The sequence below is a fragment of the Coregonus clupeaformis genome, chromosome 21 (assembly GCF_020615455.1).
Source record: "Coregonus clupeaformis isolate EN_2021a chromosome 21, ASM2061545v1, whole genome shotgun sequence".
Classification (NCBI taxonomy): Eukaryota; Metazoa; Chordata; class Actinopteri; order Salmoniformes; family Salmonidae; genus Coregonus; species Coregonus clupeaformis.
In genome coordinates, this window is record NC_059212.1 from 42,723,589 (window position 1) to 42,750,645 (window position 27,057).

Consider the following 27,057-nt stretch of genomic DNA (forward strand, 5'->3'; position numbering starts at 1 on the left):
ATTAGGATGTGGATACAGTTGAAGTCGGAAGTTTACATTCACCTTAGCCAAATATATTTAAACTCAGTTTTTCACAATTCCTGACATTTAATCCTAGTAAAAATTCCCTGTCTTAGGTCAGTTAGGATCACCACTTTATTTTAAGAATGTGAAATGTCAGAATAATAGAGTGATTTATTGAAGCTTTTATTTATTTCATCACATTCCCAGTGGGTCAGAAGTTTACATACACTCAATTAGTATTTGGTAGCATTGCCTTTAAATTGTTTAACTTGGGTCAAACATTTCAGGTAGCCTTCCACAAGCTTCCCACAATAAGTTGGGTGAATTTTGGCCCATTCCTCCTGACAGAGCTGGTGTAACTGAGTCAGGTTTGTAGGCCTCCTTGCTCGCACACCCTTTAGCAGTTCTGCCCACAAATGTTCTATAGGATTGAGGTCGGGGCTTTGTGATGGCAACTCCAATACCTTGACTTTGTTGTCCTTAAGCCATTTTGCCACAACTTTGGAAGTATGCTTGGGGTCATTGTCCATTTGGACATGCAAGTAGTAGCCCCGTGTAGCTCAGTTGGTAGAGCATGGCGCTTGCAACGCCAGGGTTGTGGGTTCGTTTCCCACGGGGGGCCAGTATGAAAATGTATGCACTCACTTAACTGTAAGTCGCTCTGGATAAGAGCGTCTGCTAAATGACTCAAATGTAAAATGTCTGGGTGTTTGTGATGGTGTTCTTCGGCTTGCAAGCGTTCCCCTTTCCTCCAAACATAACGATGGTCATTATGGCCAAACAATTCTATTTTTGTTTCATCAGACCAGAGGACATTTCTTGCAAACCTTAGTCAGGCTTTTTTATGGCGGTTTTGGAGCAGTGGCTTCTTCCTTGCTGAGCGGCCTTTCAGGTTATGTCGATATAGGACTCGTTTTACTGTGGATATAGATACTTTTGTACCTGTTTCCTCCAGCATCTTCACAAGGTCCTTTGCTGTTGTTCTGGGATTGATTTGCACTTTTCGCACCAAAGTACGTTCATCTCTAGGAGACAGAACCCGTCTCCTTCCTGAGTGGTATGACGGCTGCGTGGTCCCATGGTGTTTATACTTGCATACTATTGTTTGTACAGATGAACGTGGTACCTTCAGGCGTTTGGAAATGCTCCCAAGGATGAACCAGACTTGTGGAGGTCTTGGATGATTTTTAGATTTTCCCATGATGTCAAGCAAAGAGGCACTGAGTTTGAAGGTAGGCCTTGAAATACATCCATAGGTACACCTCCAATTGACTCAAAATATGTCAATTTGCCTATCTAAAGCCATGACATCATTTTCTGGAATTTTCCAAGCTGTTTAAAGGCACAGTCCATTTAGTGTATGTAAACTTCTGACCGACTGGAATTGTGATGCAGTGAATTATAAGTGAAATAATCTGTCTGTAAACAATTTTCTGAAAAATTACTTGTCATGCACAAAGTACATTTACATTTAAGTCATTTAGCAGACACTCTTATCCAGAGCGACTTACAAAGTAATGTCCTAACCGAATTGCTAAAACTAGAGTTTGTACCTCTCTCTCGCTCTGTGTTCCTCTCTCTCTCTCTGTGTTCCTCTCTCTCTCTCTCTGTGTTCCTCTCTCTCTCTCGTTCTCTGTGTTCCTCTCTCTCTCGTTCTCTGTGTTCCTCTCTCTCTCGTTCTCTGTGTTCCTCTCTCTCTCGTTCTCTGTGTTCCTCTCTCTCTCGTTCTCTGTGTTCCTCTCTCTCGTTCTCTGTGTTCCTCTCTCTCTCGTTCTCTGTGTTCCTCTCTCTCTCGTTCTGTGTTCCTCTCTCTCTCGTTCTCTGTGTTCCTCTCTCTCTCGTTCTGTGTTCCTCTCTCTCGTTCTGTGTTCCTCTCTCTCTCGTTCTCTGTGTTCCTCTCTCTCTCGTTCTCTGTGTTCCTCTCTCTCTCGTTCTCTGTGTTCCTCTCTCTCTCTCTCTCTCTGTATTCCTCTCTCTCTCTCTCTCTCTCGGGAGATAATACGGTCGGCATTTGATTGAGGTATTCTAGGTCGGGTGAACAGAAGGACTCGAGTTCCTCTATGTTACTACAATTACACCATGAGTCGTTAATCATGAAACACACACCTCCGCCCTTCTGCTTCCCGGAGAGATATTTATTCCTGTCTGCGCGATGAACTGAGAACCCATCTGGCTGGACCGATTCCGACAGAATATCCCCAGAGAGCCATGTTTCAGTGAAACAGAGAATGTTACAGGCCTTGATGTCTCTCTGGAAAGAAATCCTTGCCTGTAGTTCGTTGACCTTGTTAACCAGAGACTGAACATTAGCGAGTAGTATACTTGGAAGCGGTGGGTGGTGTGCGCGCCTCCTAAGTCGAACCAGCAGGCCGCTCCGAGTGCTTCTCCTCCGCCGGCGATGTTTTGGGTCAGCCGCAGGAATCAGTTCAGTTGCCCTGGGGAGAGCAAACAAAGGATCTGCTTCGGGAAAGTCGTATTCCTGGTCGTAATGCTGGTGAGTTACCGCTGCTCTGATATCCAATAGTTTTTACCGGCTGTATGTAATGATGCAAAACACTTTCTGAGCTAATAATGTAAAAAATAATACATAAAGGTTTCCTGAGAGCTAGTCGCGAGGCCGCCATCTTCGTCGGCCCCAGGATACACTACATAGAGCCATGAAAACAGATTAAAAAACACCTTATGGAACAGCGGGGACTGTGAAGCAACACAAACATAGACACATGCACACACACACACGGTAACATACACACGGAGATATGTGGTAGTAGAGTAGTGGCCTGAGGGAACACACTTAATATGTTGTGAAATCTGTTATTTTCATTTGCATTTGGGTCATTTAGCAGACGCTCTTATCCAGAGCGACTTACAGGAGCAATTAGGGTTAAGTGCCTTGCTCAAGGGCACATCGACAGATTCGGTTACTGGCACAACGCTCTTAACCACTAAGCTACCTGCCGTTATGAATTTATTGTAATGTTTTTAAAATTGTATAACTGCCTTAATTTTGCTGGACCCCAGGAAGAGTAGCTGCTGCCTTGGCAGGAACTAATGGGGATCCATAATAAACCCCAGGAAGAGTAGCTGCTGCCTTGGCAGGAACTAATGGGGATCCATAATAAACCCCAGGAAGAGTAGCTGCTGCCTTGGCAGGAACTAATGGGGATCCATAATAAACCCCAGGAAGAGTAGCTGCTGCCTTGGCAGGAACTAATGGGGATCCATAATAAACCCCAGGAAGAGTAGCTGCTGCCTTGGCAGGAACTAATGGGGATCCATAATAAACCCCAGGAAGAGTAGCTGGCTTAGTAGCTGGCTTAGTAGCCTTATGTACTTAGCTTTATATAACAACATTACCTAGAGATTATTGTATTTTACTTTTCTGCTTCAGAACTAGCTTCAGACTGAACATTACTCACTCAGTTTTGTGTTGGATGGTATTTCCAGGTTTTTGCTGTGTTTCTTCTGAAGGTTTTGGTTTGCTATACATTTTTTCTTGATAGTCCTTGGTAGTAAGAAGGTTGTAGGTTTGGAATTTGGATTTGGAGTGAAAGTTTTGATGTAGAGGGTATTGTCCTGTATAAGTCCTTGCGGGAAAAAATCAAAGTTTATCTACATTTATCAAACTCAACTCTATTTTCATTTGCGGAAGAACTCAGGAGCTCATGACCTCTCTCACTTTCTCTCTGTTCCTCTGTGTTCTTCTCTCTCCATCTCCTCCATCAGTATCATCATGTCTGGTCTACAGTGCCTTGGTGAAGATAACATCTGGTTTGAGAAGCCCCGCTACGACGAGGCTGAGAGACGCTTCTACGAGGGAGCCAACGGGCCCTCCACACACTCACACCCCCAGGTACTGACGTAACGATGCACTCACAGTCACCCCCAGGTACTGACGTAACGATACTCAGTCACCCCCAGGTACTGACGTAACGATGCACTCACAGTCACCCCCAGGTACTGACGTAACGATACTCAGTCACCCCCAGGTACTGACGTAACGATACACACTCAGTCACCCCCAGGTACTGACGTAACGATACTCAGTCACCACCAGGTACTGACGTAACGATACTCAGTCACCACCAGGTACTGACGTAACGATACTCAGTCACCCCCAGGTACTGACGTAACGATACACACTCAGTCACCCCCAGGTACTGACGTAACGATACTCAGTCACCACCAGGTACTGACGTAACGATACTCAGTCACCCCCAGGTACTGACGTAACGATACTCAGTCACCACCAGGTACTGACGTAACGATACACACACTCAGTCACCCCCAGGTACTGACGTAACGATACACTCACTCAGTCACCCCCAGGTACTGACGTAACGATACACACTCAGTCACCACCAGGTACTGACGTAACGATACACACACTCAGTCACCACCAGGTACTGACGTAACGATGCACACACTCAGTCACCACCAGGTACTGACGTAACGATACACACTCAGTCACCCCCAGGTACTGACGTAACGATACTCAGTCACCCCCAGGTACTGACGTAACGATACTCAGTCACCACCAGGTACTGACGTAACGATACACACACTCAGTCACCACCAGGTACTGACGTAACGATACACACTCAGTCACCCCCAGGTACTGACGTAACGATACACACACTCAGTCACCCCCAGGTACTGACGTAACGATACACTCACTCAGTCACCCCCAGGTACTGACGTAACGATACACTCACTCAGTCACCACCAGGTACTGACGTAACGATACACACACTCAGTCACCCCCAGGTACTGACGTAACGATACACACACACTCAGTCACCACCAGGTACTGACGTAACGATACACACACTCAGTCACCACCAGGTACTGACGTAACGATGCACACACTCAGTCACCCCCAGGTACTGACGTAACGATACTCACAGTCACCACCAGGTACTGACGTAACGATACACACTCACAGTCACCCCCAGGTACTGACGTAACGATACACACACTCACAGTCACCTCCAGGTACTGACGTAACGATACTCAGTCACCACCAGGTACTGACGTAACGATGCACTCACAGTCACCCCCAGGTACTGACGTAACGATGCTCACAGTCACCCCCAGGTACTGACGTAACGATGCTCACAGTCACCCCCAGGTACTGACGTAACGATACTCAGTCACCCCCAGGTACTGACGTAACGATACACACTCAGTCACCCCCAGGTACTGACGTAACGATGCACACACTCAGTCACCCCCAGGTACTGACGTAACGATACACTCACTCAGTCACCACCAGGTACTGACGTAACGATACTCAGTCACCACCAGGTACTGACGTAACGATGCACACACTCAGTCACCCCCAGGTACTGACGTAACGATACACTCACTCAGTCACCACCAGGTACTGACGTAACGATGCACACACTCAGTCACCCCCAGGTACTGACGTAACGATACACTCACTCAGTCACCCCCAGGTACTGACGTAACGATACACACTCAGTCACCCCCAGGTACTGACGTAACGATACACACACTCAGTCACCCCCAGGTACTGACGTAACGATACACACACTCACAGTCACCACCAGGTACTGACGTAACGATACACTCACTCACAGTCACCACCAGGTACTGACGTAACGATACTCACAGTCACCACCAGGTACTGACGTAACGATACACACTCACAGTCACCCCCAGGTACTGACGTAACGATACACACACTCACAGTCACCTCCAGGTACTGACGTAACGATACTCAGTCACCACCAGGTACTGACGTAACGATACCCACTCAGTCACCACCAGGTACTGACTTAACGATACTCACAGTCACCCCCTGGTACTGACGTAACGATACACACTCAGTCACCCCCTGGTACTGACGTAACGATACACACTCAGTCACCCCCAGGTACTGACGTAACGATACACACTCAGTCACCCCCTGGTACTGACGTAACGATACACACTCAGTCACCCCCTGGTACTGACGTAACGATACACACTCAGTCACCCCCTGGTACTGACGTAACGATACACACTCAGTCACCCCCTGGTACTGACGTAACGATACACACTCAGTCACCCCCTGGTACTGACGTAACGATACACACTCAGTCACCCCCTGGTACTGACGTAACGATACACACTCAGTCACCACCAGGTACTGACGTAACGATACACTCAGTCACCACCAGGTACTGACGTAACGATACACACTCACCACCAGGTACTGACGTAACGATACCCACAGTCACCACCAGGTACTGACGTAACGATACCCACACTCAGTCACCACCAGGTACTGACGTAACGATACCCACACTCAGTCACCACCAGGTACTGACGTAACGATACACACTCAGTCACCACCAGGTACTGACGTAACGATACACACTCAGTCACCACCAGGTACTGACGTAACGATACACACTCAGTCACCACCAGGTACTGACGTAACGATACTCAGTCACCACCAGGTACTGACGTAACGATACCCACAGTCACCCCCAGGTACTGACGTAACGATACACACACTCAGTCACCACCAGGTACTGACGTAACGATACACACACTCAGTCACCACCAGGTACTGACGTAACGATACACACTCAGTCACCACCAGGTACTGACGTAACGATACTCAGTCACCCCCAGGTACTGACGTAACGATACACACTCAGTCACCCCCAGGTACTGACGTAACGATACTCACAGTCACCTCCAGGTACTGACGTAACGATACACACTCAGTCACCCCCAGGTACTGACGTAACGATACACACTCAGTCACCACCAGGTACTGACGTAACGATACACACTCAGTCACCACCAGGTACTGACGTAACGATACTCAGTCACCACCAGGTACTGACGTAACGATGCACACACTCACAGTCACCCCCAGGTACTGACGTAACGATACACACACTCAGTCACCCCCAGGTACTGACGTAACGATACACACTCAGTCACCACCAGGTACTGACGTAACGATACTCACAGTCACCACCAGGTACTGACGTAACGATACACTCACTCACAGTCACCACCAGGTACTGACGTAACGATACACAGTCACCACCAGGTACTGACGTAACGATACCCACAGTCACCACCAGGTACTGACGTAACGATACCCACAGTCACCACCAGGTACTGACGTAACGATACCCACAGTCACCACCAGGTACTGACGTAACGATACCCACAGTCACCACCAGGTACTGACGTAACGATACCCACACTCAGTCACCACCAGGTACTGACGTAACGATACACACTCAGTCACCACCAGGTACTGACGTAACGATACACACTCAGTCACCACCAGGTACTGACGTAACGATACACACTCAGTCACCACCAGGTACTGACGTAACGATACTCAGTCACCACCAGGTACTGACGTAACGATACTCAGTCACCACCAGGTACTGACGTAACGATACCCACAGTCACCACCAGGTACTGACGTAACGATACTCAGTCACCCCCAGGTACTGACGTAACGATACACACACTCAGTCACCACCAGGTACTGACGTAACGATACACACTCAGTCACCACCAGGTACTGACGTAACGATACTCAGTCACCCCCAGGTACTGACGTAACGATACACACTCTGTCACCACCAGGTACTGACGTAACGATACTCACAGTCACCTCCAGGTACTGACGTAACGATACACACTCAGTCACCCCCAGGTACTGATGTAACGATGCACACACTCACAGTCACCCCCAGGTACTGACGTAACGATACACACACTCAGTCACCACCAGGTACTGACGTAACGATACACACTCAGTCACCACCAGGTACTGACGTAACGATACACACTCAGTCACCACCAGGTACTGACGTAACGATACTCACAGTCACCACCAGGTACTGACGTAACGATACACTCACTCACAGTCACCACCAGGTACTGACGTAACGATACACTCACTCACAGTCACCACCAGGTACTGACGTAACGATACACTCACTCACAGTCACCACCAGGTACTGACGTAACGATACACTCACTCACAGTCACCACCAGGTACTGACTTAACGATACACACTCAGTCACCACCAGGTACTGACGTAACGATAGTCACCTCCAGGTACTGACGTAACGATACACACTCAGTCACCCCCAGGTACTGACGTAACGATACACACTCAGTCACCACCAGGTACTGATGTAACGATACACACACTCAGTCACCACCAGGTACTGACGTAACGATACACACTCAGTCACCACCAGGTACTGACGTAACGATACACACTCAGTCACCACCAGGTACTGACGTAACGATACACACTCAGTCACCTCCAGGTACTGACGTAACGATACACACTCACAGTCACCACCAGGTACTGACGTAATGATACTCAGTCACCCCCAGGTACTGACGTAACGATACACACTCTCTCTCCCCCAGTTACCTGCTTTACTAAAGAATGTACTTGAAATGAGAATCAACAGGTGTGATAGTGCCGTGATGAGGTTCTGATGGAGTATCAGTTGAAAGACTGCCACAAGGTTGAGTTGAGACCCTTAAAGACAGTCCTCTCTGCGTGTGTTGTGTCCATCAGTGTCCATGCTGTCTTCTCTCTTGTTGCCATGACAGCAGCTGCATGGCATCAACAGCTGTCAGTCATGGGTTGTTTCTGTTTCATCACACACACAGTGCTGCTCTACCCAACCCTAACCTTATATTAGCTGGGCTGAAAACATCTGTCAGTTCTGGCAGCTGTCCTGTCCTCCATGATTCAACTGGTGCTGCTGGGAATGTTCAGTTAGGATGGAACTCTTAGTAACTCACGGCTGGTGTAACATTCTGGAACTCTTAGTAACTCACGGCTGGTGTAACATTCTGGAACTCTTAGTAACTCACGGCTGGTGTAACATTCTGGAACTCTTAGTAACTCACGGCTGGTGTAACATTCTGGAACTCTTAGTAACTCACGGCTGGTGTAACATTCTGGAACTCTTAGTAACTCACGGCTGGTGTAACATTCTGGAACTCTTAGTAACTCACGGCTGGTGTAACATTCTGGAACTCTTAGTAACTCACGGCTGGTGTAACATTCTGGAACTCTTAGTAACTCACGGCTGGTGTAACATTCTGGAACTCTTAGTAACTCACGGCTGGTGTAACATTCTGGAACTCTTAGTAACTCACGGCTGGTGTAACATTCTGGAACTCTTAGTAACTCACGGCTGGTGTAACATTCTGGAACTCTTAGTAACTCACGGCTGGTGTAACATTCTGGAACTCTTAGTAACTCACGGCTGGTGTAACATTCTGGAACTCTTAGTAACTCACGGCTGGTGTAACATTCTGGAACTCTTAGTAACTCACGGCTGGTGTAACATTCTGGAACTCTTAGTAACTCACGGCTGGTGTAACATTCTGGAACTCTTAGTAACTCACGGCTGGTGTAACATTCTGGAACTCTTAGTAACTCACGGCTGGTGTAACATTCTGGAACTCTTAGTAACTCACGGCTGGTGTAACATTCTGGAACGTTGCCGCCCAGCTCTCCAGTTTCAACCCATGTTGCGCTTTATCAGTTCCACCACCGTGCCCTGATAACAGTGATATCACCGTGCCCTGATAACAGTGATATCACCGTGCCCTGATAACAGTGATATCACCGTGCCCTGATAACAGTGATATCACCGTGCCCTGATAACAGTGATATCACCGTGCCCTGATAACAGTGATCTTTACGTCATTTAGCAGCCGCTCTTCTCCAGAGCGACTTACAATTTATTTATTTTTCTTTGGGGTGGGGTAAGGGGGGATAGAAGGATTCCTTAAAGAGGTGGGGTTTCAAGTGTCTCCGGAAGGTGGTGAGTGACTCCGCTGTCCTGGCGTCGTGAGGGAGCTTGTTCCACCATTGGGGTGCCAGAGCAGGGAACAGTTTTGACTGGGCTGAGCGGGAACTGTGCTTCCGGAGAGGTAGGGGGGCCAGCAGGCCAGAGGTGGATGAACGCAATGCCCTCGTTTGGGTGTAGGGACTGATCAGAGCCTGAAGGTATAGAGGTGCCGTTCCCCTCACAGCTCCGTAGGCAAGCACCATGGTCTTGTAGCAGATGCGAGCTTCAACTGGAAGCCAGTGGAGTGTGCGGAGGAGCGGGGTGACGTGAGAGAACTTGGGAAGGTTGAACACCAGACGGGCTGCGGCATTCTGGATGAGTTGTAGGGATTTAATGGCACAGGCAGGGAGCCCAGCCAACAGCGAGTTGCAGTAATCCCGACGAGAGATGACAAGTGCCTGGATTAAGACCTGTGCTGCTTCCTGTGTAAGGCAGGGTCGTACTCTCTGAATGTTGCAGGATCGGGTCACCGCCTTGATGTTAGCGGAGAACGACAGGGTGTTGTCCAGGGTCACGCCTAGGCTCTTCGCACTCTGGGAGGAGGACACAACGGAGTTGACAACCGTGATGGCGAGATCATGGAACGGGCAGTCCTTCCCCGGGAGGAAGAGCAGCTCCGTCTTGCCAAGGTTCAGCTTGAGGTGGTGATCCGTCATCCCCACTCATATGTCTGCCAGACATGCAGAGATGCGATTCGCCACCTGGTTATCAGAAGGGGGAAAGGAGAAGATTAGTTGTGTGTCGTCTGCGTAGCAATGATAGGAGAGGCCATGTGAGGATATGACCGAGCCAAGTGACTTGGTGTATAGCGAGAATAGGAGAGGGCCTAGAACTGAGCCCTGGGGGACACCAGTGGTGAGAGCACGTGGTGCGGAGACAGATTCTCGCCACGCCACTTGGTAGGAGCGACCGGTCAGGTAGGACGCAATCCATGAGTGAGCCGCGCCGGAGATGCCCAACTCGGAGAGGGTGGAGAGGAGAATCTGATGGTTCACAGTATCAAAGGCAGCAGACAGGTCTAGAAGGACAAGAGCAGAGGAGAGAGAGTTAGCTTTAGCAGTGCGGAGAGCCTCCGTGACACAGAGAAGAGCAGTCTCAGTTGAATGACCAGTCTTGAAACCTGACTGGTTTGGATCAAGAAGGTAATTCTGAGAGAGATAGCAAGAGAGTTGGCTAAAGACGGCACAATCAAGAGTTTTGGAGAGAAAAGAAAGAAGGGATACTGTAGTTGTTGACATCGGAGGGATCGAGTGTAGGTTTTTTGAGAAGGGGTGCAACTCTCGCTCTCTTGAAGACGGAAGGGACATAGCCAGCGGTCAAGGATGAGTTGATGAGCGAGGTGAGGTAAGGGAGAAGGTCACCGGAGATGGTCTGGAGAAGAGAGGAGGGGATAGGGTCAAGCGGGCAGGTTGTTGGGCGGCTAGCCGTCGCAAGATTTCATCTGGAGAGAGAGGGGAGAAATAAGTCAAAGCATAGGGTAGGGCAGTGTGAGCAGGACCAGCAGTGTCATTTGACTTAACAAACGAGGATCGGATGTCGTCAACCTTCTTTTCAAAATGGTTGACGAAGTCATCCACAGAGAGGGAGGAGGATTCAGCAGGGAGGAGAAGGTGGCAAAGAGCTTCCTAGGGTTAGAGGCAGATGCTTGGAATTTAGAGTGGTAGAAAGTGGCTTTAGCAGCAGAAACAGAGGAAGAAAATGTAGAGAGGAGGGAGTGAAAAGATGCCAGGTCCGCAGGGAGTCTAGTTTTCCCCCATTTCCGCTCGGCTGCCCGGAGCCCTGTTCTGTGAGCTCGCAATAAGTCGTCAAGCCACGGAGCAGGAGGGGAGGACCGAGCCGGCCGGGAGGATAGGGGACATAGAGAGTCAAAGGATGCAGAAAGGGAGGAGAGGAGGGTTGAGGAGGCAGAATCAGGAGATTGGAGGGAGAGGGATTGAGCAGAGGGAAGAAATGATAGGATGAAAGAGGAGAGAGCGAAGGTTGCGACGGCGCATTACCATCTGAGTAGGGACAGAGTGAGTAGTGTTGGAGGAGAGCGAGAGAGAAAAGGATACAAAGTAGTGGTCGGTGACTTGGAGGGGAGTTGCAGTGAGATTAGTAGAAGAACAGCATCTAGTAAAGATGAGGTCAAGCGTATTGCCTGCCTTGTGAGTAGGGGGGGACGGTGAGAGGGTGAGGTCAAAAGAGGAGAGGAGTGGAAAGGAGGCAGAGAGAAATGAGTCAAAGGTAGACGTAGGGAGGTTAAAGTCACCCAGAATTGTGAGGGGTGAGCCATCCTCAGGAAAGGAACTTGTCAAGCTCATTGATGAACTCTCCAAGGGAACCTGGAGGGCGATAAATGACAAGGATGTTAATCTTGAATGGGCTAGTGACTGTGACAGCATGGAATTCAAATGAGGAGATAGACAGATGGGTCAGGGGAAAAAGAGAGAATGTCCACTTGGGAGAGATGAGGAATCCTGTGCCACCACCCCGCTGACCAGATGCTCTCGGGGTATGCGAGAACACATGGTCAGACGAGGAGAGAGCAGGAGGAGTAGCAGTGTTTTCAGTGGTAATCCATGTTTCCGTCAGCGCCAAGAAGTCGAGGGACTGGAGGGTAGCATAGGCTGAGATGAACTCTGCCTTGTTGGCCGCAGAACGGCAGTTCCAGAGGTTGCTGGAGACCTGGAACTCCAGGTGGGTCGTGCGTGCAGGGACCACCAGGTTAGAGAGGCAGCAGCCACGCGGTGTGAGGCGTTTGTATAGCCTGTGCGGAGAGGAGAGAACAGGGATAGACAGAGGCATAGTTGACAGGCTGCAGAAAATACAATAATGCAGAGGAGATCGGAATGAAATGAACTAAACATCTGGGAAAGCGAGAGAGCGGGGCCTCCCTCACTTACGTTTCACTGAAACACCCAAATATAACTCTCCCAACTTCCACCTTAGAAACTATAATTGTTGTAAACTACAGCGGTTCAATGTTTTCTAGGAATAGACTAACTTAGTTTATTCAGCTAGCTAACTTGGTACAGTATTCTTCCGTGAAAACCGTCCAGGGCACCTAGTCCTATGACGTAACAGCCAGCTAGAATGCCAGCCTCCAACAACACGGTTTAGCACCAATACTCGGCCACAACAAACCACCAGTGTGTCAACACGCCAAGCAGATCATTCGTGTCCGTGTCTAACGTTGTGGGTTAGTCCCGACAGCTTGAGCGAGTCCGTCGTCAACTTATTCAGCCAGTTAGTTAGCTAGAATAGTTAGCATACTAGCTAGCCATTGCTTTCTGCCAACGAAGAAACCCCTCCTTTCACGGCACGAACACACAGAGAGCCAAGCTAACGTTAACTAGTCACCCATGTCCCGAATTCCCTTGAACGACTCTGGCTACCAGTATGTAAAAACAAAACCCAAATGTAGGTTATAACTTACCCCTAGCAGCTACTGTTAGCTAGCCAAGTGCAAAGCTAGCCACTGAATCGACTCAGCCAGTTCGCGTCTATTCGCTAGGTCGTTCCAGTAGCTACCCGCTAGCTAGTCCAGGTAGTGGGTTAGCTAGCCTCGTGCTTCACCGGGCTCAGCCGAATACAATACTTACCTACAATAATTACATACAATAACCTACGATAACTACCTACAATACCGAACTACAATCTAAATACATGGTTTAAGCTTTACTCTACACCATATAAGCCAAGCTTACCTCCTGCCAGAGAGAGACACAACCTCACCTGACGACATCTACTCAGACATCACTAATAACAGTGATATCACCGTGCCCTGATATCAGTTATATCACCGTGCCCTGATAACAGTTATATCACCGTGCCCTGATAAGTTATATCACCGTGCCCTGATAAGTTACAGTGGGGAAAAAAAGTATTTAGTCAGCCACCAATTGTGCAAGTTCTCCCACTTAAAAAGATGAGAGAGGCCTGTAATTTTCATCATAGGTACACGTCAACTATGACAGACAAAATGAGAAAAAAAATTCCAGAAAATCACATTGTAGGATTTTTAATGAATTTATTGGCATATGATGGTGGAAAATAAGTATTTGGTCAATAACAGAAGTTTCTCAATACTTTGTTATATACCCTTTGTTGGCAATGACACAGGTCAAACGTTTTCTGTAAGTCTTCACAAGGTTTTCACACACTGTTGCTGGTATTTTGGCCCATTCCTCCATGCAGATCTCCTCTAGAGCAGTGATGTTTTGGGGCTGTCGCTGGGCAACACAGACTTTCAACTCCCTCCAAAGATTTTCTATGGGGTTGAGATCTGGAGACTGGCTAGGCCATTCCAGGACCTTGAAATGCTTCTTACGAAGCCACTCCTTCGTTGCCCGGGCGGTGTGTTTGGGATCATTGTCATGCTGAAAGACCCAGCCACGTTTCATCTTCAATGCCCTTGCTGATGGAAGGAGGGTTTCACTCAAAATCTCACGATACATGGCCCCATTCATTCTTTCCTTTACACGGATCAGTCGTCCTGGTCCCTTTGCAGAAAAACAGCCCCAAAGCATGATGTTTCCAACCCCATGCTTCACAGTAGGTATGGTGTTCTTTGGATGCAACTCAGCATTCTTTGTCCTCCAAACATGACGAGTTGAGTTTTTACCAAAAAGTTATATTTTGGTTTCATCTGACCATATGACATTCTCCCAATCCTCTTCTGGATCATCCAAATGCACTTCAGACGGGCCTGGACATGTACTGGCTTAAGCAGGGGGGACACGTCTCGCACTGCAGGATTTGAGTCCCTGGCGGCGTAGTGTGTTACTGATGGTTGGCTTTGTTACTTTGGTCCCAGCTCTCTGCAGGTCATTCACTAGGTCCCCCGTGTGGTTCTGGGATTTTTTGCTCACCGTTCTTGTGATCATTTTGACCCCACGGGGTGAGATCTTGCGTGGAGCCCCAGATCGAGGGAGATTATCAGTGGTCTTGTATGTCTTCCATTTCCTAATAATTGCTCCCACAGTTGATTTCTTCAAACCAAGCTGCTTACCTATTGCAGATTCAGTCTTCCCAGCCTGGTGCAGGTCTACAATTTTGTTTTTGGTGTCCTTTGACAGCTCTTTGGTCTTGGCCATTGTGAAGTTTGGAGTGTGACTGTTTGAGGTTGTGGACAGGTGTCTTTTATACTGATAATAAGTTCAAACAGGTGCCATTAATACAGGTAACGAGTGGAGGACAGAGGAGCCTCTTAAAGAAGAAGTTACAGGTCTGTGAGAGCCAGAAATCTTGCTTGTTTGTAGGTGACCAAATACTTATTTTCCACCATAATTTGCAAATAAATTCATTAAAAATCCTACAATGGGATTTTCTGGATTTTTTTTTCTCAATTTGTCTTTCATAGTTGACGTGTACCTATGATGAAAATGACAGGCCTCTCTCATCTTTTTAAGTGGGAGAACTTGCACAATTGGTGGCTGACTAAATACTTTTTTTCCCCACTGTATATCACCGTGCCCTGATAAGTTATATCACCGTGCCCTGATAAGTTATATCTCCGTGCCCTGATATCGGTTATATCACCGTGCCCTGATATCGGTGATATCGCCGTGCCCTGATATCGGTGATATCGCCGTGCCCTGATATCGGTGATATCGCCGTGCCCTGATATCGGTGATATCGCCGTGCCCTGATATCGGTGATATCGCCGTGCCCTGATATCGGTGATATCGCCGTGCCCTGATAACGGTGATATCACCGTGCCCTGTCTGTGATCTGGTGTTGGGAACAGATGTTACTGTCTGTAATGTATCAGCGGTGTAGGTCACAGAGACAATGGAGTTGAAATTATGTGGTTGACAATCTATTCTTTAGATCTTTCCTGTTTTCAAGTCCCTTATTTCCTGACGTCTGTTCCTGTAGTATTCGTCTGTAGTCTCTATCTGTTTCTGACCTACAATCTTTCTCTTTCTGCTCCTTTGTACTGTCCTCCTGTCCTTCATGGCTGTTTCGCTGTCCTGTCCTCCGTCTCTCTCCTGTCCTCCCGCTCCATGTTAACCAGGTAAAGTCAGCCCTCCATCAAGGTAGAGGACGATCTCGTCCCCAGAAGCGCCAGCACAGGAATGTAAGTCCCCATTATGAGGGCCTTGTCCAGGGCTGAGAGGTGCATGGAGTGTACAACACAGACACATTGACCCAATCCTCAACCCCCCCACTCTCTAATTCTACCCTCTCAGTCCTCTCTGTCCTCTGTCCTCTCTGCCCTCTGTCCTCTCAGCCCCCTCTGTCCTCTCAGCCCCCTCTGTCCTCTCAGCCCCCTCTGTCCTCTCAGCCCTCTGTCCTCTCAGCCCTCTGTCCTCTCAGCCCTCTGTCCTCTCAGCCCTCTGTCCTCTCAGCCCTCTGTCCTCTCAGCCCTCTGTCCTCTCAGCCCTCTGTCCTCTCAGCCCTCTGTCCTCTCAGCCCTCTGTCCTCTCAGCCCTCTGTCCTCTCAGCCCTCTGTCCTCTCAGCCCTCTGTCCTCTCAGCCCTCTGTCCTCTCAGCCCTCTGTCCTCTCAGCCCTCTGTCCTCTCAGCCCTCTGTCCTCTCAGCCCTCTGTCCTCTCAGCCCTCTGTCCTCTCTGCCCTCTCAGCCCTCTGTCCTCTCTGCCCTCTCAGCCCTCTGTCCTCTCAGCCCTCTGTCCTCTCAGCCCTCTGTCCTCTCAGCCCTCTGTCCTCTCAGCCCTCTGTCCTCTCAGCCCTCTGTCCTCTCAGCCCTCTGTCCTCTCAGCCCTCTGTCCTCTCAGCCCTCTGTCCTCTCAGCCCTCTGTCCTCTCAGCCCTCTGTCCTCTCAGCCCTCTGTCCTCTCAGCCCTCTGTCCTCTCAGCCCTCTGTCCTCTCAGCCCTCTGTCCTCTCAGCCCTCTGTCCTCTCAGCCCTCTGTCCTCTCAGCCCTCTCAGCCCTCTGTCCTCTCAGCCCTCTGTCCTCTCTGCCCTCTGTCCTCTCTGCCCTCTGTCCTCTCTGCCCTCTGTCCTCTCTGCCCTCTGTCCTCTCTGTCCTCTCAGCCCTCTGTCCTCTCAGCCCTCTGTCCTCTCAGCCCTCTGTCCTCTCAGCCCTCTGTCCTCTCTGCCCTCTGTCCTCTCTGCCCTCTGTCCTCTCTGCCCTCTCAGCCCTCTGTCCTCTCAGCCCTCTGTCCTCTCTGCCCTCTGTCCTCTCTGCCCTCTGTCCTCTCTGCCCTCTGTCCTCTCTGCCCTCTGTCCTCTCAGCCCTCTCTCTCTGCCCTCTGTCCTCTCAGCCCTCTGTCCCCTCTGTCCTCTCAGCCCTCTGTCCTCTCAGCCCTCTGTCCTCTCAGCCCTCTGTCCTCTCTGCCCTCTGTCCTCTCTGCCCTCTGTCCTCTCTGCCCTCTGTCCTCTCTGTCCTCTCAGCCCTCTGTCCTCTCAGCCCTCTGCCCCCTCTGTCCTCTCTGCCCTCTGTCCTCTCTGCCCTCTGTCCTCTCTGCCCTCTGTCCTCTCTGCCCTCTGTCCTCTCTGCCCTCTGTCCTCTCAGCCCTCTGTCCTCTCAGCCCTCTGTCCTCTCAGCCCTCTGTCCTCTCAGCCCTCTGTCCTCTCAGCCCTCTGTCCCCTCTGTCCTCTCAGCTTCTGTCCTCTCAGCCCTCTCTCTCTGCCCTCTGTCCTCTCAGCCCTCTGTCCCCTCTGTCCTCTCAGCCCTCTGTCCTCTCAGCCCTCTCAGCCCTCTGCCCTCTCAGCCCTCTGCCCTCTCAGCCCTCTGTCCTCTCAGCCCTCTGTCCTCTCAGCCCTCTGCCCTCTCAGCCCTCTGCCCTCTCAGCCCTCTGTCCTCTCAGCCCTCTGTCCTCTCAGCCCTCTGCCCTCTCAGCCCTCTGTCCCCTCTGTCCTCTCAGCCCCCTCTGTCCTCTCAGCCCTCTGCCCTCTGTCCTCTCAGCCCCCTCTGTCCTCTCAGCCCCCTCTGTCCTCTCAGCCCCCTCTGTCCTCTCAGCCCCCTCTGTCCTCTCAGCCCCCTCTGTCCTCTCAGCCCCCTCTGTCCTCTCAGCCCCCTCTGTCCTCTCAGCCCCCTCTGTCCTCTCAGCCCCTCTGTCCTCTCAGCCCCCTCTGTCCTCTCAGCCCCCTCTGTCCTCTCAGCCCCCTCTGTCCTCTCAGCCCCCTGTCCTCTCAGCCCCCTCTGTCCTCTCAGCCCTCTGTCCTCTCAGCCCTCTGTCCTCTCAGCCCTCTGTCCTCTCAGCCCTCTGTCCTCTCAGCCCTCTGTCCTCTCAGCCCTCTGTCCTCTCAGCCCTCTGTGTCCCCTGTCCTCTGTGTCCCCTGTCCTCTCTGTACTCTGTCCTCTCTGTACTCTGTCCTCTGCCCTCTGTCCTCTCTGTACTCTGTCCTCTCTGTACTCTGTCCTCTCTGTCCCCTGTCCTCTCTGTACTCTGTACTCTGTCCTCTCTGTACTCTGTCCTCTCTGTACTCTGCCCTCTGTCCTCTCTGTCCTCTCTGTCCTCTCTGTACTCTGTCCTCTCTGTACTCTGTCCTCTCAGCCCTCTGTCCTCTCTGTACTCTGTCTTCTGCCCTCTGTCCTCTCTGTCCTCTCTGTACTCTGTCCTCTGCCCTCTGTCCTCTGCCCTCTACTCCATGGATCATCAACTAGATTCAGCTAAGGACCAATTTGTTTCTTGACCGGAAGGTTGGCGGCCAGAACATAATTACAAATCATTTGTAGACTGCAATTTGACCGCAAGAATCCCAAAAAGATCATTTCAAACATTGCTTACATTTGTGTACGATCACATGTCTCTCTATTATGTGTGGGAATACTTGAACATATTTATAAAATTAAAATCACTTGGAGCTGATTTCCTGGTGTTTTTACAGTCTTGTGTCCAACAATGAAAATTCCCCAAAATAGTAATAATTTGCTCAGAATACTTGGGGGGAACCCTGACTACCCTATAGTTAAATATCTGGTCTGTCTGTCTGTCTGTCCTGTTAGTTAGGTGGGATACCAACCTATTGTCTGTCTGTCTGACCTGTTAGTTAGGTGGGATACCAACCTATTGTCTGTCTGACCTGTATATCACTACCTCACCTGTCTGTCACACCTGAACACGTAGAGGTAGACTGGATATACTGGTTTCCACACCTGAACACCTAGAAGGTAGACTGGATATACTGGTTTCCACACCTGAACACGTAGAGGTAGACTGGATATACTGGTTTCCACACCTGAACACGTAGAGGTAGACTGAATATACTGGTTTCCACACCTGAACACCTAGAAGGTAGACTGGATATACTGGTTTCCACACCTGAACACGTAGAGGTAGACTGGATATACTGGTTTCCACACCTGAACACGTAGAGGTAGACTGGATATACTGGTTTCCACACCTGAACACGTAGAGGTAGACTGAATATACTGGTTTCCACACCTGAACACGTAGAGGTAGACTGGATATACTGGTTTCCACACCTGAACACGTAGAGGTAGACTGGATATACTGGTTTCCACACCTGAACACCTAGAAGGTAGACTGGATATACTGGTTTACACACCTGAACACCTAGAGGTAGACTGAATATACTGGTTTCCACACCTGAACACCTAGAAGGTAGACTGGATATACTGGTTTCCACACCTGAACACGTAGAGGTAGACTGAATATACTGGTTTCCACACCTGAACACGTAGAGGTAGACTGGATATACTGGTTTACACACCTGAACACCTAGAGGTAGACTGAATATACTGGTTTCCACACCTGAACACCTAGAAGGTAGACTGAATATACTGGTTTCCACACCTGAACACGTAGAGGTAGACTGAATATACTGGTTTACACACCTGAACACCTAGAGGTAGACTGAATATACTGGTTTCCACACCTGAACACCTAGAGGTAGACTGAATATACTGGTTTCCACACCTGAACACGTAGAGGTAGACTGAATATACTGGTTTACACACCTGAACACCTAGAGGTAGACTGAATATACTGGTTTCCACACCTGAACACGTAGAGGTAGACTGAATATACTGGTTTCCACACCTGAACACGTAGAGGTAGACTGGATATACTGGTTTACACACCTGAACACCTAGAGGTAGACTGGATATACTGGTTTCCACACCTGAACACGTAGAAGGTAGACTGAATATACTGGTTTCCACACCTGAACACGTAGAGGTAGACTGAATATACTGGTTTACACACCTGAACACCTAGAGGTAGACTGAATATACTGGTTTCCACACCTGAACACGTAGAGGTAGACTGAATATACTGGTTTCCACACCTGAACACGTAGAGGTAGACTGAATATACTGGTTTACACACCTGAACACCTAGAGGTAGACTGAATATACTGGTTTCCACACCTGAACACGTAGAGGTAGACTGAATATACTGGTTTCCACACCTGAACACGTAGAGGTAGACTGGATATACTGGTTTACACACCTGAACACCTAGAGGTAGACTGGATATACTGGTTTCCACACCTGAACACGTAGAGGTAGACTGAATATACTGGTTTACACACCTGAACACGTAGAGGTAGACTGGATATACTGGTTTCCACACCTGAACACGTAGAGGTAGACTGGATATACTGGTTTCCACACCTGCGTGTCGCTGCCAGCCTGCTAATGTTACCATGCAGCAGCCTCTGACCACCGGGGGGGTGTGTAGTCTTCCTCAGCCAGTGGGGAGCAGGAGTTGGTGTCTCGTATGAAGAGTCTGGAGTTGGAGAACCAGGGACTGCACAAAGGTACGACTGGCTTTCATTTGTTAATGATCATATTCTGATCTATACTGATGTAGAATAGATCTTTATTGATCCATTATACACAGGCAACAGAAACAATGATTATGACGATAATGATGACTTGCTTGTGTGTGTGTGTGTGTGTGTGTGTGTGTGTGTGTGTGTGTGTGTGTGTGTGTGTGTGTGTGTGTGTGTGTAGTGGTGGAGGATCTGAGAGCAGCCTTGTTCACGCTGGAGTCTAGAGTCCAGGTTCTGGAGAGAAGCCCAGCTGCAGCTGTTTCCTGTACCAAGGTGGGTTTAGAGAGGAAGTCCGTTCGAACTAAATGATTCTATTTCAAACGTCCGTCACATCTGCATGCGCTGATGTGGACGCCGCACTCTGTGCAGACTGGAGCGGACATTCAGTTGAAGCTTGAAGGTGTACATTTGGATTTTTCTGTACCAAGAATGGTGTGGTCTATGAACGATATTTAGGCATTATAACTACACTGAACAAAAACATAATTGTTGGTCCCATGTTTCATGTGCTGAAATAAAAGATCCCAGAAATTGTCCATGTGCACAAAAAGCTTATTTCTCAAAAATATTTTATTTATTATGATTTACATCCCTGTTAGTGAGCATTTCTCCTTTGCCAAGATAATCCATCCACCTGACAGGTGTGGCATATCAAGAAGCTGATTAAACAGCATGATCATTACACAGGTGCACCTTGTGCTGGGGACAATAAAAGGCCACTCTAAAATGTGCAGTTTTTGAGGGAGCGTCCAATTGGCATGTTGACTGCAGGAATGTCCACCAGAGCTGTTGCCAGTGAATTGAATATTAATTTCTCTACTATAAGCCGCCTCCAATGTCATTTTAGAGAATTTGGCAGTACATCCAACTGGCCTCACAACCGCAGACCACATGTAACCACGCCAGCCCAGGAGCTCCACATCCGGCTTCTTCACCTGCAGGACCATCTGAGACCAGCCAACCAGACAGCTGAATAAACTGTGGGTTTGCACAACCGAAGAATTTCTGCACAAACTGTCAGAAACAGTCTCAAGGATGCTCATCTGCGTGCTCGTCGTCCTCACCAGGATCACCTCATGTTTCAGCATGATAATGCACAGCCCCATGTTGCAAGGATCTGTACAAAATTCCTGGAAGCTGGAAACGTCCCAGTTCTTCCATGGCCTGCATACCTACCAGACATGTCATCCATTGAGCATGTTTGGGATGCTCTGGATCGACGTGTTCCAGTTCCCGCCAATATCCAGCAACTTCGCACAGCCATTGAAGAGGAGTGGAACAACATTCCACAGGCCGTAATCAACAGCCTGATCAACTCTATGTGAAGGAGATGTGTCGCGCTGCATGAGGCAAATGCTGGTCACACCAGATACTGACTGGTTTTATAATCCACACCCCTACCTTTTTTGTTGTTGTTGCTATCTGTGACCAACAGATGCATCTCTGGGGCCTAATGAATTTATTTCAATTGACTGATTTTCCTTATATGAACTGTAACTCAGTAAAATATTTCAAATTGTTGCATGTTGCGTTATATTTTGTTCAGTGGTCTATGAATGATATTTTGTAGATGTTTATTATTTCTCCCTCCTCCCCCTCTCCTCCCAGGTGGTGACTGTTCAGTCTGTGAAGGTGGAGAATGGTGGTGATGATGATGACATGGACCTCTTCGGGAGTGATGAGGAGGAGGATGAAGAGGCAGAGAGGCTGAAGGAGGAGAGAATCGCTGCTTACGCTGCCAAGAAGTCCAAGAAACCAGCGCTCATCGCCAAGTCATCTATCCTGCTCGACGTCAAACCAGTACGTTGTCCCTCTCTGTTCCATGTCTCTGTCCCTCTCTCTCTGTCTCTGTCCCCTCTCTCCCCTGTCCTCTCTCTCTCTCTCTGTCTCTCTCTCTCTCTGTCTCTCTCTCTCTCTGTCTCTCTGTCTCTCTCTCTCTCTCTGTCTCTCTCTCTCTCTCTCTCTCTCTCTCTCTCTCTCTCTCTCTCTCTCTCTCTCTCTGTCTCTCTCTGTCTCTCTCTCTCTCTGTCTCTCTCTCTCTCTGTCTCTCTGTCTCTCTCTCTCTCTCTCTCTCTCTCTCTGTCTCTCTCTCTCTCTGTCTCTCTCTCTCTCTCTGTCTCTCTGTCTCTCTCTGTCTCTCTCTCTCTCTGTCTCTCTCTCTCTCTCCTCTCTCTGTCTCTCTCTCTCTCTCTGTCTCTCTCTCTCTCTCTGTCTCTCTCTCTCTCTCTGTCTCTCTCTCTCTCTCTGTCTCTCTCTCTCTGTCTCTCTCTCTGTCTCTCTCTGTCTCTCTCTGTCTCTCTCTGTCTCTCTCTCTCTCTCTCTCTCTCTCTCTCTCTCTCTCTCTCTCTCTCTCTCTCTCTCTCTCTCTCTCTCTCTCTCTCTCTCTCTCTCTCTCTGTCTCTCTCTCTCTATCCCGCTGGATGTCAAACCTGTATGTCAATAGTTGAAACATGTTGAAAGGCAGAAGGTGTATCTAATGCTTTCTGACCAACTCTCCCTCCTTCCATCAACTCTCTCTCCCTACCACCTCCCCTCTCTCTCTCTCAGTGGGATGATGAGACCGACATGGCAAAGTTGGAGGAGTGTGTGAGGTCTGTTGTAGCTGACGGTCTGCTGTGGGGTCAGTCCAAGCTGGTTCCCGTGGGTTACGGCATAAAGAAGCTCCAGATCGGGTGTGTTGTCGAGGACGACAAGGTGGGAACAGACCTACTGGAGGAAGAGATCACCAAGTTTGAGGACTATGTGAGTATTAGGGTTAGGGTTACACACTGTAGATAACTCACTGCTTAGAACCCATTACACACTGTAGATAACTCACTGCTTAAAACCCATTACACACTGTAGATAACTCACTGCTTAGAACCCATTACACACTGTAGATAACTCACTGCTTAAAACCCATTACACACTGTAGATAACTCACTGCTTAGAACCCATTACACACTGTAGATAACTCACTGCTTAGAACCCATTACACACTGTAGATAACTCACTGCTTAGAACCCATTACACACTGTAGATAACTCACTGCTTAGAACCCATTACACACTGTAGATAACTCACTGCTTAGAACCCATTACACACTGTAGATAACTCACTGCTTAGAACCCATTACACACTGTAGATAACTCACTGCTTAGAACCCATTACACACTGTAGATAACTCACTGCTTAGAACCCATTACACACTGTAGATAACTCACTGCTTAGAACCCATTACACACTGTAGATAACTCACTGCTTAGAACCCATTACACACTGTAGATAACTCACTGCTTAGAACCCATTACACACTGTAGATAACTCACTGCTTAGAACCCATTACACACTGTAGATAACTCACTGCTTAGAACCCATTACACACTGTAGATAACTCACTGCTTAGAACCCATTACACACTGTAGATAACTCACTGCTTAGAACCCATTACACACTGTAGATAACTCACTGCTTAGAACCCATTACACACTGTAGATAACTCACTGCTTAGAACCCATTACACACTGTAGATAACTCACTGCTTAGAACCCATTACACACTGTAGATAACTCACTGCTTAGAACCCATTACACACTGTAGATAACTCACTGCTTAGAACCCATTACACACTGTAGATAACTCACTGCTTAGAACCCATTACACACTGTAGATAACTCACTGCTTAGAACCCATTACACACTGTAGATAACTCACTGCTTAGAACCCATTACACACTGTAGATAACTCACTGCTTAGAACCCATTACACACTGTAGATAACTCACTGCTTAGAACCCATTACACACTGTAGATAACTCACTGCTTAGAACCCATTACACACTGTAGATAACTCACTGCTTAGAACCCATTACACACTGTAGATAACTCACTGCTTAGAACCCATTACACACTGTAGATAACTCACTGCTTAGAACCCATTACACACTGTAGATAACTCACTGCTTAGAACCCATTACACACTGTAGATAACTCACTGCTTAGAACCCATTACACACTGTAGATAACTCACTGCTTAGAACCCATTACACACTGTAGATAACTCACTGCTTAGAACCCATTACACACTGTAGATAACTCACTGCTTAGAACCCATTACACACTGTAGATAACTCACTGCTTAGAACCCATTACACACTGTAGATAACTCACTGCTTAGAACCCATTACACACTGTAGATAACTCACTGCTTAGAACCCATTACACACTGTAGATAACTCACTGCTTAGAACCCATTACACACTGTAGATAACTCACTGCTTAGAACCCATTACACACTGTAGATAACTCACTGCTTAGAACCCATTACACACTGTAGATAACTCACTGCTTAAAACACAATCATGAACCCCGTTAACCCTAGAGAGAACGAATAATAAACTCAGCAAAAAAACAAACGTCCTCTCACTGTCAACTGCGTTCATTTTCAGCAAACTTAACATGTAAATATTTGTATGAACATAAGATTCAACAACTGAGACATAAACTGAACAAGTTCCACAGACATGTGACTAACAGAAATGGAATAATGTGTCCCTGAACAAAGGGGGGGTCAAAAGTAACAGTCAGTATCTGATGTGGCCACCAGCTGCATTAAGTACTGCAGTGCATCTCCTCCTCATGGACTGCACCAGATTTGCCAGTTCTTGCTGTGAAAGGTTACTTTACTCTTCCACCAAGGCACCTGCAAGTTCCCTGACATTTCTGGGGGGAATGGCCCTAGCCCTCACCCTCCGATCCAACAGGTCCCAGACGTGCTCAATGGGATTGAGATCCGGGCTCTTCCCTGGCCATGGCAGAACACTGACATTCCTGTCTTGCAGGAATCAGCCATACTGCTCGTTCTGTGCGTGGTGGCATTGTCATGCTGGAGGGTCATGTCAGGATGAGCCAGCAGGAAGGGTACCACATGAGGGAGGAGGATGTCTTCCCTGTAACGCACAGCGTTGAGATCGCCTGCAATGACAACAAGCTCAGTCCGATGATGCTGTGACACACCGCCCCAGACCATGACGGACCCTCCACCTCCAAATCGATCCCACTCCAGAGTACAGGCCTCGGTGTAACGCTCATTCCTTTGACGATAAACGCGAATCCGACCATCACCCCTGGTGAGACAAAACCGCGACTCGTCAGTGAAGAGCACTTCCTGTCTGGTCCAGCAACGTTGGGTTTGTGCCCATAGGCGACGTTGTTGCCGGTGATGTCTGGTGAGGACCTGCCTTACAACAGGCCTACAAGCCCTCAGTCCAGCCTCTCTCTCAGCCTGTGCGGACAGTCTGAGCACTGATGGAGGGATTGTGCGTTCCTGGTGTAACTCAGGCAGTTGTTGTTGCCATCCTGTACCTGTCCCACAGGTGTGATGTTCGGATGTACCGATCCTGTGCAGGTGTTGTTACACGTGGTCTGCCACTGCGAGGACGATCAGCTGTCCGTCCTGTCTCCCTGTAGCGCTGTCTTAGGTGTCTCACAGTACGGACATTGCAATGTATTGTCCTGGCCACATCTGCAGTCCTCATGCCTCCTTGCAGCATGCCTAAGGCACGTTCACGCAGATGAGCAGGGACCCTGGGCATCTTTCTTTTGGTGTTTTTCAGAGTCAGTAGAAAGGCCTCTTTAGTGTCCTAAGTTTTCATAACTGTGACCTTAATTGCCTACCGTCTGTAAGCTGTTAGTGTCTTAACGACCGTTCCACAGGTGCATGTTCATTAATTGTTTATGGTTCATTGAACAAGCATGGGAAACAGTGTTTAAACCCTTTACAATGAAGATCTGTGAAGTTATTTGGATTTTTACGAATTATCTTTGAAAGACAGGGTCCTGAAAAGGGGACGTTTCTATTTCTGCTGAGTTTATTATAGTCGTCTTAGGACATGTTAGTGAAGTTACCCTGATCTGAGCATGGCTCTTCTATTTCAGGTCCAGAGTGTCGACGTGGCTGCCTTCAACAAGATCTAAGCCTCTCCTCTACCTCACCCTCCCCTTCCTCCCTTCTCCTCTCCTCTACCTCACCCTCCCCTTCCTCCCTTCTCCTCCTCTACCTCACCCTCCCCTTCCCCTCCTCCCTTCTCCTCTCCAGTCATCCAAAGTGTTGCTGGTGCTCTCTGCTTGCACGGTTACTAATAAAACATAGAGCTTTAAGCACAAACACCTGTCTGTCTGTTTGTCTGAATGGAGGGAAACATGTACAGTATATTTTTTTATGTATTTTTCTCTTCTAATGTATCCTCAATCATGCTTCCACCAGGAAAATGATCAGTCTAGTGAAATCCACTTTAAATAAATTTGTCAAATGCATTCCAGTGTATTGAATGGTATAACATGAACAAGACACAAAGCTTAATCGTATTAATATCAAATGTATATGTTAAAGTCATTGACACAAAGCGCTAGAGTGAACCATTCAGTCAGATGGTTGGTGATGACAGAGTGTGGACCCCAGTCCGACCCAGAACCAGGGTAAAGCGGGTCTGAGGAGAAGGCCAGGCTCTG

The 27,057-nt window shown here is 48.6% G+C and overlaps 1 protein-coding gene across 2 annotated transcripts in view; it reads left to right on the forward strand.

Annotated features, from left to right (window-relative positions):
• The window catches only part of eef1da (eukaryotic translation elongation factor 1 delta a (guanine nucleotide exchange protein)), a 32,597-nt gene extending 5,884 nt beyond the window's left edge, over positions 1-26,713 (forward strand). Inside the window, exons 2-8 of one of the 2 annotated variants that reach the window (XM_041842737.1) lie at positions 3,730-3,856; positions 15,881-15,943; positions 20,476-20,554; positions 20,751-20,842; positions 22,178-22,369; positions 23,117-23,311; positions 26,485-26,713. In XM_041842737.1, coding sequence (XP_041698671.1) covers positions 3,737-3,856; positions 15,881-15,943; positions 20,476-20,554; positions 20,751-20,842; positions 22,178-22,369; positions 23,117-23,311; positions 26,485-26,523 — 780 coding nt within the window. In that variant the 5' untranslated portion in view covers positions 3,730-3,736 and the 3' untranslated portion in view covers positions 26,524-26,713. The remainder of the gene's footprint in view (positions 1-3,729; positions 3,857-15,880; positions 15,944-20,475; positions 20,555-20,750; positions 20,843-22,177; positions 22,370-23,116; positions 23,312-26,484) is intronic. The other variant, XM_041842738.1, reaches the window with a different exon arrangement.
• Positions 26,714-27,057: the final 344 nt, after the last annotated feature.